At 39.2% G+C, this 12,060-nt stretch overlaps 1 protein-coding gene across 1 annotated transcript in view; it reads left to right on the top strand.

Moving 5' to 3' along the window:
• HEN2 (RNA helicase, ATP-dependent, SK12/DOB1 protein) overlaps positions 1-12,060 on the top strand; it is a 193,158-nt gene that overhangs the window by 165,391 nt on the left and 15,707 nt on the right. The window contains exons 13-15 of the mRNA XM_089813393.1: positions 11,356-11,509; positions 11,625-11,773; positions 11,900-11,995. Coding sequence (XP_089669519.1) covers positions 11,356-11,509; positions 11,625-11,773; positions 11,900-11,995 — 399 coding nt within the window. The remainder of the gene's footprint in view (positions 1-11,355; positions 11,510-11,624; positions 11,774-11,899; positions 11,996-12,060) is intronic.

Below are 12,060 nucleotides of genomic sequence, written 5' to 3'. Positions count from 1 at the left end.
GCCTGGCGGCATCTCTCTCGGAAATTGAGATGTTGATAGATACTCCCCTAGAGACTTGTACCATTTCGAACAATCGACGATTCTGAATAAGTGCCCATCCCGAAAATCATCATTGACCCGTTCCGGTGGCTTCTCGGATTTGATTCGGGAGAGCTGGTCGGCAATGACATGACTCTTCTTGGGTTGCACAATGATGGTTAAGGTGAATTTTTGTAGTAGCAAGAACCATCTGCTAATTTTGCCTTGGATGATTGGTTTGTTCACCAGGTACATCAATGCTTGGTGATTCACGTAAAAGGTAAATGGTGTAGCTAATAGGTAATGTCTGAACTTTTGTACTGAGTACACCATCCCAATGTGAAGATCTGCAGATTCTGATAACAGATCAGACTTCAAATCTAAAGACTAGATAGGCACAAGAATAACCTTCAGCAATAACACCTATATTTAGTTTTAATATATCCTGGTACAAGTACGAACTGGAGTATTAAGAGTTGCAGATGAACTTGTGAGTGTATGCAGACTTGGAGATCAAACTGTTTGTTTTCTGTATGTCCCCATACTGTCTTCACAGCCCGTATATATATCCATTCAGAGGGTATGTCCCTTAAGGGACCTAACCCTCAGCATCTAATTAGTAATTACTTTAAGTCGGCATTTATATAACAATTGTTAGTCTGTCCTAACTAACGTTAGTTAGGATACAAAACGAAAATTATTATCGCCAGATTGCCAGCACCCATAGGACTAATATAAGTAATTACACAATGCCATTTTCAATGGAATATATGACAAGAAGAGTAATACGTAGACCTGTGGATTATCTAGGTTATTTTCTTAACACTCCCTCTTAACCTGATAATCCAACAGAGAGATATTATATCTAGCAACATCAATTCAGATGTTAATCAAGAATTAAAACTCTATATCTGTCTATCTCTTCTTAATAAATAGTATCATAAAACATATGATACAAAGTCATATTACGAAGCCTGTGATATGACAAATCACTGCTACTAGTGATAAAACACAAGTTGTGACTCATAGAAGCTGGTACTTCTAAATCACAGCTAGATCTTGAATTTTAAGATCTACCAGAATACAGGATAAACCTGAAGAATTTCTAGAATTCTTTCTTTATCCAATTTGTGACCCATGAACATGTCAATGTCACAAGACGATCTAAAAATTCACCTGGATCTTACAGTAAAATCTACTATTAGGACATTATCTAAGAGGTCGTCACCTCTCATAATGCCTATTGTACAAGTATTCATTATTTCAGAGATCGGCACCTCTTAAATAATGATTACATATGGTGGAGCCCATAACAGTCAATAGCCTGACAAAATAAAATTTATCATTTTATTAATAATCAAAATAGTACAAAATAAATTACAACTCAACCATACCAAGTCTCTTTTTGAAATGTTCTATCTTTACTTTGGATAGAGGTTTGGTGAGTATATCTGCTGTCTAATCTGCAATACAGATGTATTCCAATTTCACAGAATTCCTGTCTACCATATCTCTTACATAATGGTAAGGAATTTCAATATGTTTGGATCTATCATGAAAAATTGGATTCACTGAGAGCTTGATGGAACTCTGGTTATCACAATGAATTACCGTAGGATTCATGGCTTGCCCAAATAATCCCACAAGCAACTTCCTCAACCATACTGCTTCTTGAGAGGCCATTGCTGCAACAATGTATTCAGCTGCTGTGGAGCTCTGAGCTACTGAAGACTGCTTTCTGCATATCCATGAAATCATAGTTGATCCTAAACTGAAACAGCATCCTGAAGTACTTTTCCTGTCTTTAACACTTCCACCCCAATCTGAATTGGTGAATCCATGCAAATCTAAAGCAACTCTCTCATATTTGAGTCCACAATTAAGAGTACCTTGAAGGTATCTCATAATGTGTTTAACAACAACTAGGTGAATTCCTTAGGTTCACACATAAACTGACTTAATGCATGAACCGCATAGCAAATATCAGGTCTTGTATTTACTAGGTACATCAGGAACCCAATTATTTGCCTGTAGAGAGTAGAGTCTATAGGAGGTGATTTTGCAGCCGCTTCTTTAAGTTTATGCAAATTGGTCTCCATTGGAGAAGACATGGGCTTGCAATTCCACATTCCGAATTTCTTCAAGATATCTGAAGTGTACTTTCTTTGATTCAGTATGATATTATCAGCATTCTGTTGCACTTCCAATCCTAGGAAGTAATGGAGAAGATCCAAGTCTTTCATCCCGAATTCTTTGATTAGATCTTTCTTGCACTGATCTATAAGATGATCATCACCAGTGATTAATAAATCATCAACATACAATATCAATATTACCATACCATCTTTATCTCTTTTATAATACAAGTTTGGATCGGCTTCATTCTTAGAGAATCCTAAACCAATAAGATATTTATCAATCCTTTCATACCAGGCCCTGTGAGCCTGTTTAAGCCCATAAAGAGCTTTCTTGAGTCGGCACACAAAAGCTTTTGGATCATGGGTTTCAAATCATTTTGGCTGCTCTATATAGACTTCTTCAGAAATCCTCCCATTGAGAAATGTTGTCTTTACATTCATCTGATGTACCTTCCATCCCTTTGCTAAGACAGCTCTAACGGTAGTATATCTGGCAATAGGAGTAAAGGTTTCTTCATAATCAATTCCTTCTTTCTAAGAAAAACCTTTGGCTACAAATCTAGCTTTATATTTCTCAATACTTCCATCTGCAGCATGCTTTATTTTGAATATCCATTTTGAAGAAACAATGGATTTTCCTTTCAGCCTTGGAACTATTTCCCAAACATCATTTTTCATAATTGATTGATATTTTTCTGTCATATCTTCTTTCTAGGCGTGATGTTTAATAGCATCAGAAGGATTTGTTGACTTTATTTTTGGATAAATCAGTCATATTTGTTGTATAATCAGAGAATCTTTTAGGTCTTTTACTTTCTCTGACTGATTCTGAAGGTGCAGCAAAATCTTGAGCTGCTTCAATTGTTTGTATAGCCCAAAGTGGCCTTTTCTTTGAACTTTCTTCAAGGTTTACTTCATCTTCCACCTCTTCTAAGTTCTCCCTTAGGGATTCAGACTCACTTATTCTTTCAAAATTTGATACAGGAGAGGGCTCATGGTAATTTATTGCCCTTTTAAATGCAAGATCTTCCTCAAAGATTACATCCCTGCTAGTTCAATAGTTTTTTGTCCAGGTATGAAAATTCTATATGCTTTAGAAGTTTCACTATACCCTACAAAGATACCCTTCCTTCCAGATGGTTCCAATTTGGTTCTCTTTTCTTTTGGCACATGTATGTATATAGGACATCCAAAGATTCTGAGATGACTTATATTAGGTTTTATTTTAGTAAATACTTCTTCAGGAGTCTTATCTTTAAGATAGGAGTGAGGACTTCTGTTTTGGATGTATACAGCAGTACAAGAGGCTTGTGCCCATAGATAGTATTTTAGATTTTGGTCAAAAATCATAGCCCTAGCAGCTTCTATAATAGTCCTGTTTATTCTTTCAGGTACCCTATTTTGTTCAGGGTTATAAGGATCAATAAACTTCCTCTTGATCTTTAATTCTTTACAAAATTTTTTAAACAAATCTGAGGTATATTCTCCTCCATTATCTGTTCTAAGGGTTTTAATTTTATGTCTGCTTTGAATTCCTTAAATCTTTGTAGGATTTCTTCTGATTCTTTGCATTTAAAAAAATAAATCCATGTTTTCCTAGAGAAGTCGTCTATGAACAAGACATAATACCAGAATCCTCCAAGGGAGGGAACAGACGTGGGTCCACATAAATCTGAATGAATTAATTCTAGTACATTATTTGTTTTTCTAGTACTATCATGAAAAGGTCTTCTAGTACTTTTACCTAAGGCACACCCTTTGCAAATACTAGGGTGATCTTGTTTTAATTTTGGTAATCCGGTAACCATCTTCTCCATAGTAGATAGGGTTTTAAAGTTTAAGTGCCCTAATCTTTTGTGCCATATTTCGTTTGAATCTTCTGCTTTGTGAACAAGGGCTTGAATGGGTTCTATGTTTAGTTCATACAAATATCCCTTTCTTTGACCAATTACTTTGGCTTTCTTGATGGAAGAATTCTTAGCCCAAGTTAATACTTTGCCATCCATGAATGCAACATTGTGTCCATCATCTTCTAATGCTGTAATTGATATTAGGTTCCTTTCTATCCCTGGTACATATAGTACATCTTTTAGAAGGAGAGTATTCCCTGTTTTTAGCTTCAAAGTGCAGCTACCAATTCCTTTAACTGAATGTGCTGAGTTATCACCAATAGTAACTTCACCACTAACTTTCTCGGACAAGAAATCTAGAGTTTCTTTGTATCCCGTTATATGCCTGGAGGATCCACTATCTATTACCAATGCCTTATTTGAGATTTCATTTGATAAGGAGGAATACAAAACACGATTCTCCGGATCATAAGTTTCTTCTTCTCTAACAATATTTGTGCAATTTGCTTGTTGTTTGGAGTTTTTTAAACAGTTTGATCTAAAGTGTCCAAATTTTTCACATTTTTCACATTTTATTTTTGATAGGTCTTTCTTGGACTTTCCGTTCTTCTGATTTCCTTTATTTTTCTTGTAATGCTTTTTTTTGCCTTTATAAGAGTTGGCATTAAGAACATGGAGTTCTTCAGCTTCCATTTTAGGTTTTCCTCCTTTCTTTAGTTTTCTTGATTCTTCCTGAAGACAATTATTCTTAAGTCTGTTAAAATCTGGAAGCTGATCTCTAGCACTTATTCTTTGTGCAAATGTTTCCCATGATTCTGGCAGTCCATCTAAAGCCATGAGCATTAATTCGGTGTCATTTATGATGGTTCCTATGCTTGCCAATTCATCTCTAATACCAACAACTCTTAAAAAATAGGAGTTTATTGATTCTCCTTTCTTTATTTGGATGTGATTTAGTTCTCTTTAGTGCAAGGACCCTCGTTGCATTATTCACTTCAAATGCATTTCGTAGTGCATTCATCATATCGTAGGCAGTTAGGTGTTTTGTAAGCATAGGTACGATGTCATTCTTAACTCCATCTAAGATGATTTGAATGGCTTTCCTATTTCCATTGGACCATATGGATTTGTGAGGTTCAACAGGTGGCTGCTTGGATGCTCCATCAACAAACTATCTAACATTATTTTCTTCGAGAATCATCAAGATTCTGAATTTCCATGCTTCAAAATGTTCCTTTCCATCAAATCTGTCCTTAGGCTTGATTGTATATGCCATTGGGAATGAAGAATAACAACTGGATATGAACAGGTTTGATATGTGACAATCTGCAGAGCCCTAGATCTAATAACTAGGCTCTGATACCATGTGAAGATTTGCAGATTCTGATAACAGATCAGACTTCAAATCTAAAAACTAGATAGGCACAAGAATAACCTTTAGCAATAACACCTATATTTAGTTTTAGTATATCTTGGTACAAGTATGAGCTAGAGTATTAAGAGTTGCAGATGAACTTGTGAGCATATGCAGACTTGGAGATCAAAACTGTTTGCTTTCTGTATGTCCCCATACTGTCTTCACAGCCCGTATATATATCCATTCAGAGGGTATGTCCCTTAAGGGACATAACCCTCAACATCTAATTAGTAATTACTTTGCTCTAAGTCAGCATTTATATAACAATTGTTAGTCTGTCCTAGCTAACGTTTAGTTAGGATACAAAACAAAAATTATTATCCCCAGATCGCTGACACCCATAGGACTAATATAAGTAATTACACAATGCCATTTTCAATGGAATATATGACAAGAAGAGTAATACGTAGACCTGTGGATTATCCAGGTTATTTTCTTAACACCCAAGGGCCTCCCTTTTAGTGGTGCTATAATTCCTCTCGGCTTTTGACAGTAGCTGACTTGCAAAATACACTGGGTGATCGAGACCATGATCACTAGTTTGAGCCAACATTGCACGTATGTCGAAGTTTGATGTGTCCACGTGGACGTGGAACTCCCTGTCCTAGTTTGGATATGCCAACATGGGCACTCCCAGCAATCTATTCTTCAATTCTGTGAAGGCGGTCTCTTGCTCGGAAGTCTAGATGTATTGTTCTCCTTTCGGTGTCAACTTGTCTAGGGGTAGAGCAATTCGGGCACAATTATTTATAAACCATCTATAGTACCCAGTGTGCCCGAGAAAGGACTTGACTCCAGATACGTCCGTCGGGGCTTCTATTTCCACTATCACCCTTACTTTATTAGGGTCGGCCTTTAGTCTTGTCTTGCAAAAAATGTGCCCAAGTAGTTTTCCCTGAGGAACTATGAACCGACATTTCTTTGGATTCAATGCCAGCCTCACCTGTCGACACCTCTCAATACATTCCTAAAGTGCCTTCAAGTGGTTGTTTTGTCCATTGAAAACGGACCAATCATCTAGAAATGCGCGGAAGTTGCCTACCGACATTTTGTCAAATATGTGCAAATTGATCCTCTGAAACGTGGTAGGTGCGTTACATAATCTGAAGGGTATTCGGTTGTATGCGTAAACTCCATCCTCCACAAAAGTAGTTTTTAGTTTGTCTTCCTCAGCGATGGAGATCTAGTTATAGCCAAAGAATGCATCCATGAAGGAATACATCTCGTGTTCGGCCACTTCTTCCAGAATCGTGTCGGTGGACGAAATTGGGAAGGGATCTTTTACTGTGATCGCATTGACGCACCGAAAGTCCACACATATCCAGATTTGGATCCTGTCCTTCATCAATATCACAATTGGTGATACCCACTCACTTGTTTGAACTTTGAATATTATGCCGACTTCCAACATTCGTTGTATTTCCTCATCTATGCGGGCTGCGTAGTTTTTGTTCATTTTGTACGGGTGCTTTCGCACAGGTATGGCTCCGAATACCAACTGTATGCGGTGGAGACACATCTCAGCGAGGTTCCCTTTAAATCCTTATAAGTCCATGCAAATACATCTTTGTACTGTAGAAAGATTTTGAATGTCGTGGCCTTTAGTACCAGGTTCCAGTCATCTTCCACAGGTATGTTCCTTGGATTCTTTGCGTCTCCAAGATTAGTAACCTCTACAGACAACTCTTCATATCTTATCGCTCTTCCTTCAAAGCAATGGGCGAGACTCAATGATCTTCGCATTTCTTTCTCTGTATTCCATGAACTGCGGTGGGAATACATCCTCATCTTTGGGTTCCTCGACGCCAAGCATGTACGTATGGAAGAGTTCATAGTCTTCCATCTACCAATGAAAAAGTCCATTCAATGAACTAGTCTCGTCTTTTGAACACTCCTCCAACTCTAAAACGCCTTAGTTGTTCGGATTCATCCTTCATCTCTCCGGTGCTCTCTGTCTGACTCGGACTCCGATGACAATGCCATTTCTTTACTTACCATTTGAGTTCAGAGATCAATCGCAAACTTCCGCCCTCCAGTTTCCATTGATAGGATATTCTTCTTCTAGTTGTGATTTATTTTCGCAGCCACCAACCATCCTCTTCCAAGAATGGCATCATATCCCTTTTTTCAAGGGGATTACTACAAAATCCAGCACAAATGGCTGCGTACCGACAGTTACTTGTTGAGCCACCAAGGTCCCCAGGAGTTTTATCCCCTGCTGGTTGGCACTGAGTAGGTTGAATGTGGACGGCCACAGGGTAGGCTTTCCCAACTTCCTCCATGTCTCCTCAGGAAGAATATTCACCCCAAACCCACCATCGATGGTGGTGTTCGTCAGGATGGTTCCGAGGATTCCCATCTCGACCAATGTTGGATGATGGCTGTTGCTTACTGTCAGCAACATGGGATCCGTTGCAGACCCTCCTGGTACGGTTGGTTGTCCTTTCATCTCCAACATGTTTGCATGGGTGTTCAGAAATGCCGTCCTTAGTTGCGGTATTTCTTGTAATAGGTTTTGAACTCTGACGAGCACCTCCATTTGTAGGATTTGATTGACCAAGTTGTTCTCTCTCTCCGATTGCCAAGGAATAGTATCTCTCATATCTTTCGTAGCCTTCATTGCCTTTTCTACATCTTCCTGTGTCTCCTGCACCCTTTGCTTCTCCGTGCAGGGGTCAGGATAGGTGGCCTGCTTAGCCTGGTTGCGGGTGACGAGAACTTCTTCCTCATCGATGTTAATGAAGTTTACTTGTTTCGGGCAATTAGCATCTTTGTGGTCCCCTGAACCACACCATTGACATAATTTTTGTGGAGTGTCGTTCTTCGGACACTCTTTGGGGAAGTGGTCCCACTGGTTACATGCCCGACATTGGATTATGGGCCTTCCCTTGGAATCATATTGTATTCAATTTCTATTGTCATTCCCACCCCGTCCTTGACGGTTATTTCGGTAGCTGCTCGATGTAGCATTATTGTTGCCTTGGGTCTCATTGTTTGTACCAGAAGTGAATGGTTGTTCCTGTGTGAACAGTATCTATTGGCTTCTGGTCTTCATGTTGAATGGACATTCCTTTGTAGAATGAGCTAGGACTTGACAGATATCACACATTGCCTTTTCGGGGCATGCTTCCTTTGAATGACCCTTCTCTTTGCAATCTGTACACCAGATTTCGCCTTCCTCCATGTGGCCACTGGTTCCCATCATGGATTTGAATTCCTTTTGCATCTGCTCTAAGTCTTTTTGAAGTGCTTGTACTTTCTTGTTGGGCTCCTCAATGTCGACACTACTTCCCTTGTCGAAGGATTCATCGCTCTTAGAGGAGGATGAAGATTTACTTCTCTTCTTCCTCTTCTAATTTGTTGTTTTGCTTTCACTTTCTAGATTTAGGGCACAGTCGTATGCATCAGTGTATGATGTGGGCGGAACTATCTTCATTTTTTTTGTCAATGCTCCGTGGAGGCCTTCTACAAACCAGTGTTTCTTTAGTTTATCCACTGGTTGAGTACCCATTCGGCTAAGAAGATCTTTAAGCCTTCGATTGTAGGCTCAAACAATGTCGTTCCCTTATTTACAGTTGTAGATTTCTGCTACAACCTCGTTATCATCCTGGAGCAATCGGAATTCTACTTGGAATTCTTTCTACAGATCATCCCATGTGGAGATCTTTGCCTTGTTCATGTTGGAGAACCAATCCACTGCTACTCCCCGTAGGCTGGCAGGAAATTGGTTCAACCATTCATCCGCATCTGTGACAGAGTTGGCGGTCCATATTGTTTCACACATACGACAATGTCGCATGGGATCTTCCTTCCTGTCGCTTGTGAACTTCGAGAGTTTTTTCTTTTGAGACATTGTGCTTCTTGTTGGTTGATTACCACTAGATCATGTTGTTGAACTATTCAAAGTTGGTCTCGACGGGTTAGTTTGACCACTGTGCAGTGCCGCTTTGGCACTTTCTCTTGCTCCGGTGTCTTTTGTTGGCCTCGCCTCCTCTCCTACTTCACAGGTTCCCTCTCGTAGTGGTGTACGTGATGAATGTAAAAATTGCTCCCTTTTCTCCTCAAGCACTGCTAATCTATGATGTGTTTCCTCAAGCAACTCCTTGTTGCTCCGTCCTCGCCGTTTCGATGAACTGTGGCACCCTTCGTTGGTTCCCGTGAACCTCGCTACGACCACCACACTAGGTGATTCCTTTGTCTACCTCTTAGTCTGTTCCTTGGCGAGTTGTCTTATTCTCCGTCGTCGTTCGGCTTTGCCACGCACAGTTTGTAATTCGTCGATTTCTTCCCTCAAATTCCTATTCTTATTTGAAAGGTTGTGCATTTGGCATATAGTACGATTATAAAACAATATCAAAACAGAACACTCTTTTATTTATTTATTGTGTATACATCATGTGTTGACTTATGTGACAATTATAGATTTTTGGGTGCCCTTGACACCAAGAGGCAACCGCTCATGGTTTAGTTTTCTGATACCGTGCATCTCTCTCCTAATAGAATTTCTTGAGGGTCTGCTGACAGCGTTCCTTGCGTTCTACTTCCTCCCGGTGTCTCTTCTATGCCACATAGGCTTGTGTGATCAGATAGGGGAGTTGGTCTAAAAATTTGTTTGTGGTTGGGCTTGCATGCATAGCATCCCACACATTGTCTGCCATAAACCCCGTTCTTCGCAGCCTCTCTCCGTACGAAAGTTTCAAGGCCTACACGGTAGAGGATGTGAAAGTTATGTGCTGCCTCGTGCTCTCCTTCGAAGATTTCTGTTTCACCATCGTCATTTGTCTTCCGGTTGTCCTGTACTATTCTTCCCATTTATCTTCGTTCTTCCATACTACTCCAAATTCAAACTAGCAATGGCGCCAAATGTTCAGCCCGTGGGTGAACAGGAAAGAAAACATATAATCAATGCAAAATACTATTCATTATCAAATGCTTTCCGTACACAACAATGATATTTCATACAATGATATTAATGCCAAAATACATAAGTGTTCACGACATTTATAATGTCCGAAACGGTGCCAATGAAATGACACGACCATGTTCGCACCGGTAACTGTCTAACTACCCTTTTTGTTAGTCAATAGCAACGGATAATTTGGCGGAGGAGAAGGGTCTGGACTTGCTCAATCGAGGCCGAATCTGAGTCAAGAAGAGACAGTCCCCAAACCACAACAGCATAAAGAACTGTGGGTCTAACTGGAGAGTCCAAGAGAGATAACTTGGACTTAGTGTCCTGGAAGTGGTACCATAGCACCATAAAGAACTGTGGGTCTAACCGAAGAGTCCAAGAGAGATAACTTGGACTTAGTGTCCTGGAAGTGGTGCCGGAAGCATTCTCTCTAAGAGGAAGAGGGAGCCCATGCCCTTGGCCACTCTAGGAAGGTGGGCCGGTCTCATGCTAATTTTAACATTTAATTTTGGTATATCATTCTTGTCTCAAAATCTCAAATGTCAGTATTGCCTCTATAGCCATTTTGAGCATCGTATCAATTGTAGAAAGTTATGCTTATTTCAAAACCTTTGGAATGACAGAAATTTAGACCTTGGAACATCACTTTTTCCTTTGATCTTTCACTAGCCCTCAATGTGGCATGTCTACTACTCTAAAACCAGCGGGTAAACTAATTGTGTAAAATTTGCTCATTGTCATGTATTACTGTCTCATGATTTATGCTTGTTTATGTATTGGATTTTGATATAATTTTTTTAACTATTTCTGCTCACCAAATATTAATTATCAATCTTCTATCCTTTCCGTTAAGAAGTTTCACCATTTTTTCTTCCCATTGCACACACAAATATCATGTATGGTTAGTGGTTTGTCAGATGTCTACTAAAGCAGTTGTCAAGATTATACGTGATACATATCTTATTCATAGATGCTGGATAAATTGTTCACCCATTCTTATTCCTCTTGCTGTTGGATCAGCTTCACAAATTTAGGGAAGAATTAAGAAATCGCTCAAGAGTACTTAAGCGACTTGGACACATTGATGCTGATGGTGTAGTGCAATTGAAAGGACGGGCTGCATGTTATATAGACACAGGAGATGAGCTCCTTGCAACAGAACTGATGTTCAATGGTATGTTAGTACTGACTCGAATGCAAGCAATAAGTGTGGGAAGTAATACTTTGTTACTTAGTTCATGTTTGGTAGTTATATTGTGATTTTTTTTTGCACTTCTATTGGTATGCAGGTGTATTCAATGAGCTAGACCATCATCAAGTAGCATCACTTGCAAGCTGTTTCGTTCCATGTGAGAAGTCCAATGATGCTATACATTTAAGTAAGGAGCTTCAAAAGCCATTGCAACAACTTCAGGATAGCGCACGATGGATTGCACAGGTGAGTTGGAGCATAATAAAGAAAACATATATTAGAATAGTTTCTGTGTGCTGTGTTTTGATAAATTTCTTTAGAAGTTGTTTGTAAAAAATATATTAATACATATATGCATCTTTCTCAACACAGGTACAGCGCGAGTGTAAGTTAGATGTAAACCCAGAGGAATATGTAGAGGCGACAAGTCGTCCGTTTCTAATGGATATTATATACCATTGGTCTAAGGTTAGTCCCCTTTTTGTGTTTCTTGTGTTTGGTGTCTTAAAACAATGCTGGTTTGCATGCTTTGA

Source organism: Cupressus sempervirens, chromosome 2, assembly GCF_028749045.1.
Source record: "Cupressus sempervirens isolate cs-2001-9-10 chromosome 2, ASM2874904v1, whole genome shotgun sequence".
Taxonomy (NCBI): domain Eukaryota; kingdom Viridiplantae; phylum Streptophyta; class Pinopsida; order Cupressales; family Cupressaceae; genus Cupressus; species Cupressus sempervirens.
The sequence above is the reverse complement of the archived record's forward strand: the minus strand, read 5'-3'. Positions and strand labels throughout refer to the sequence as shown.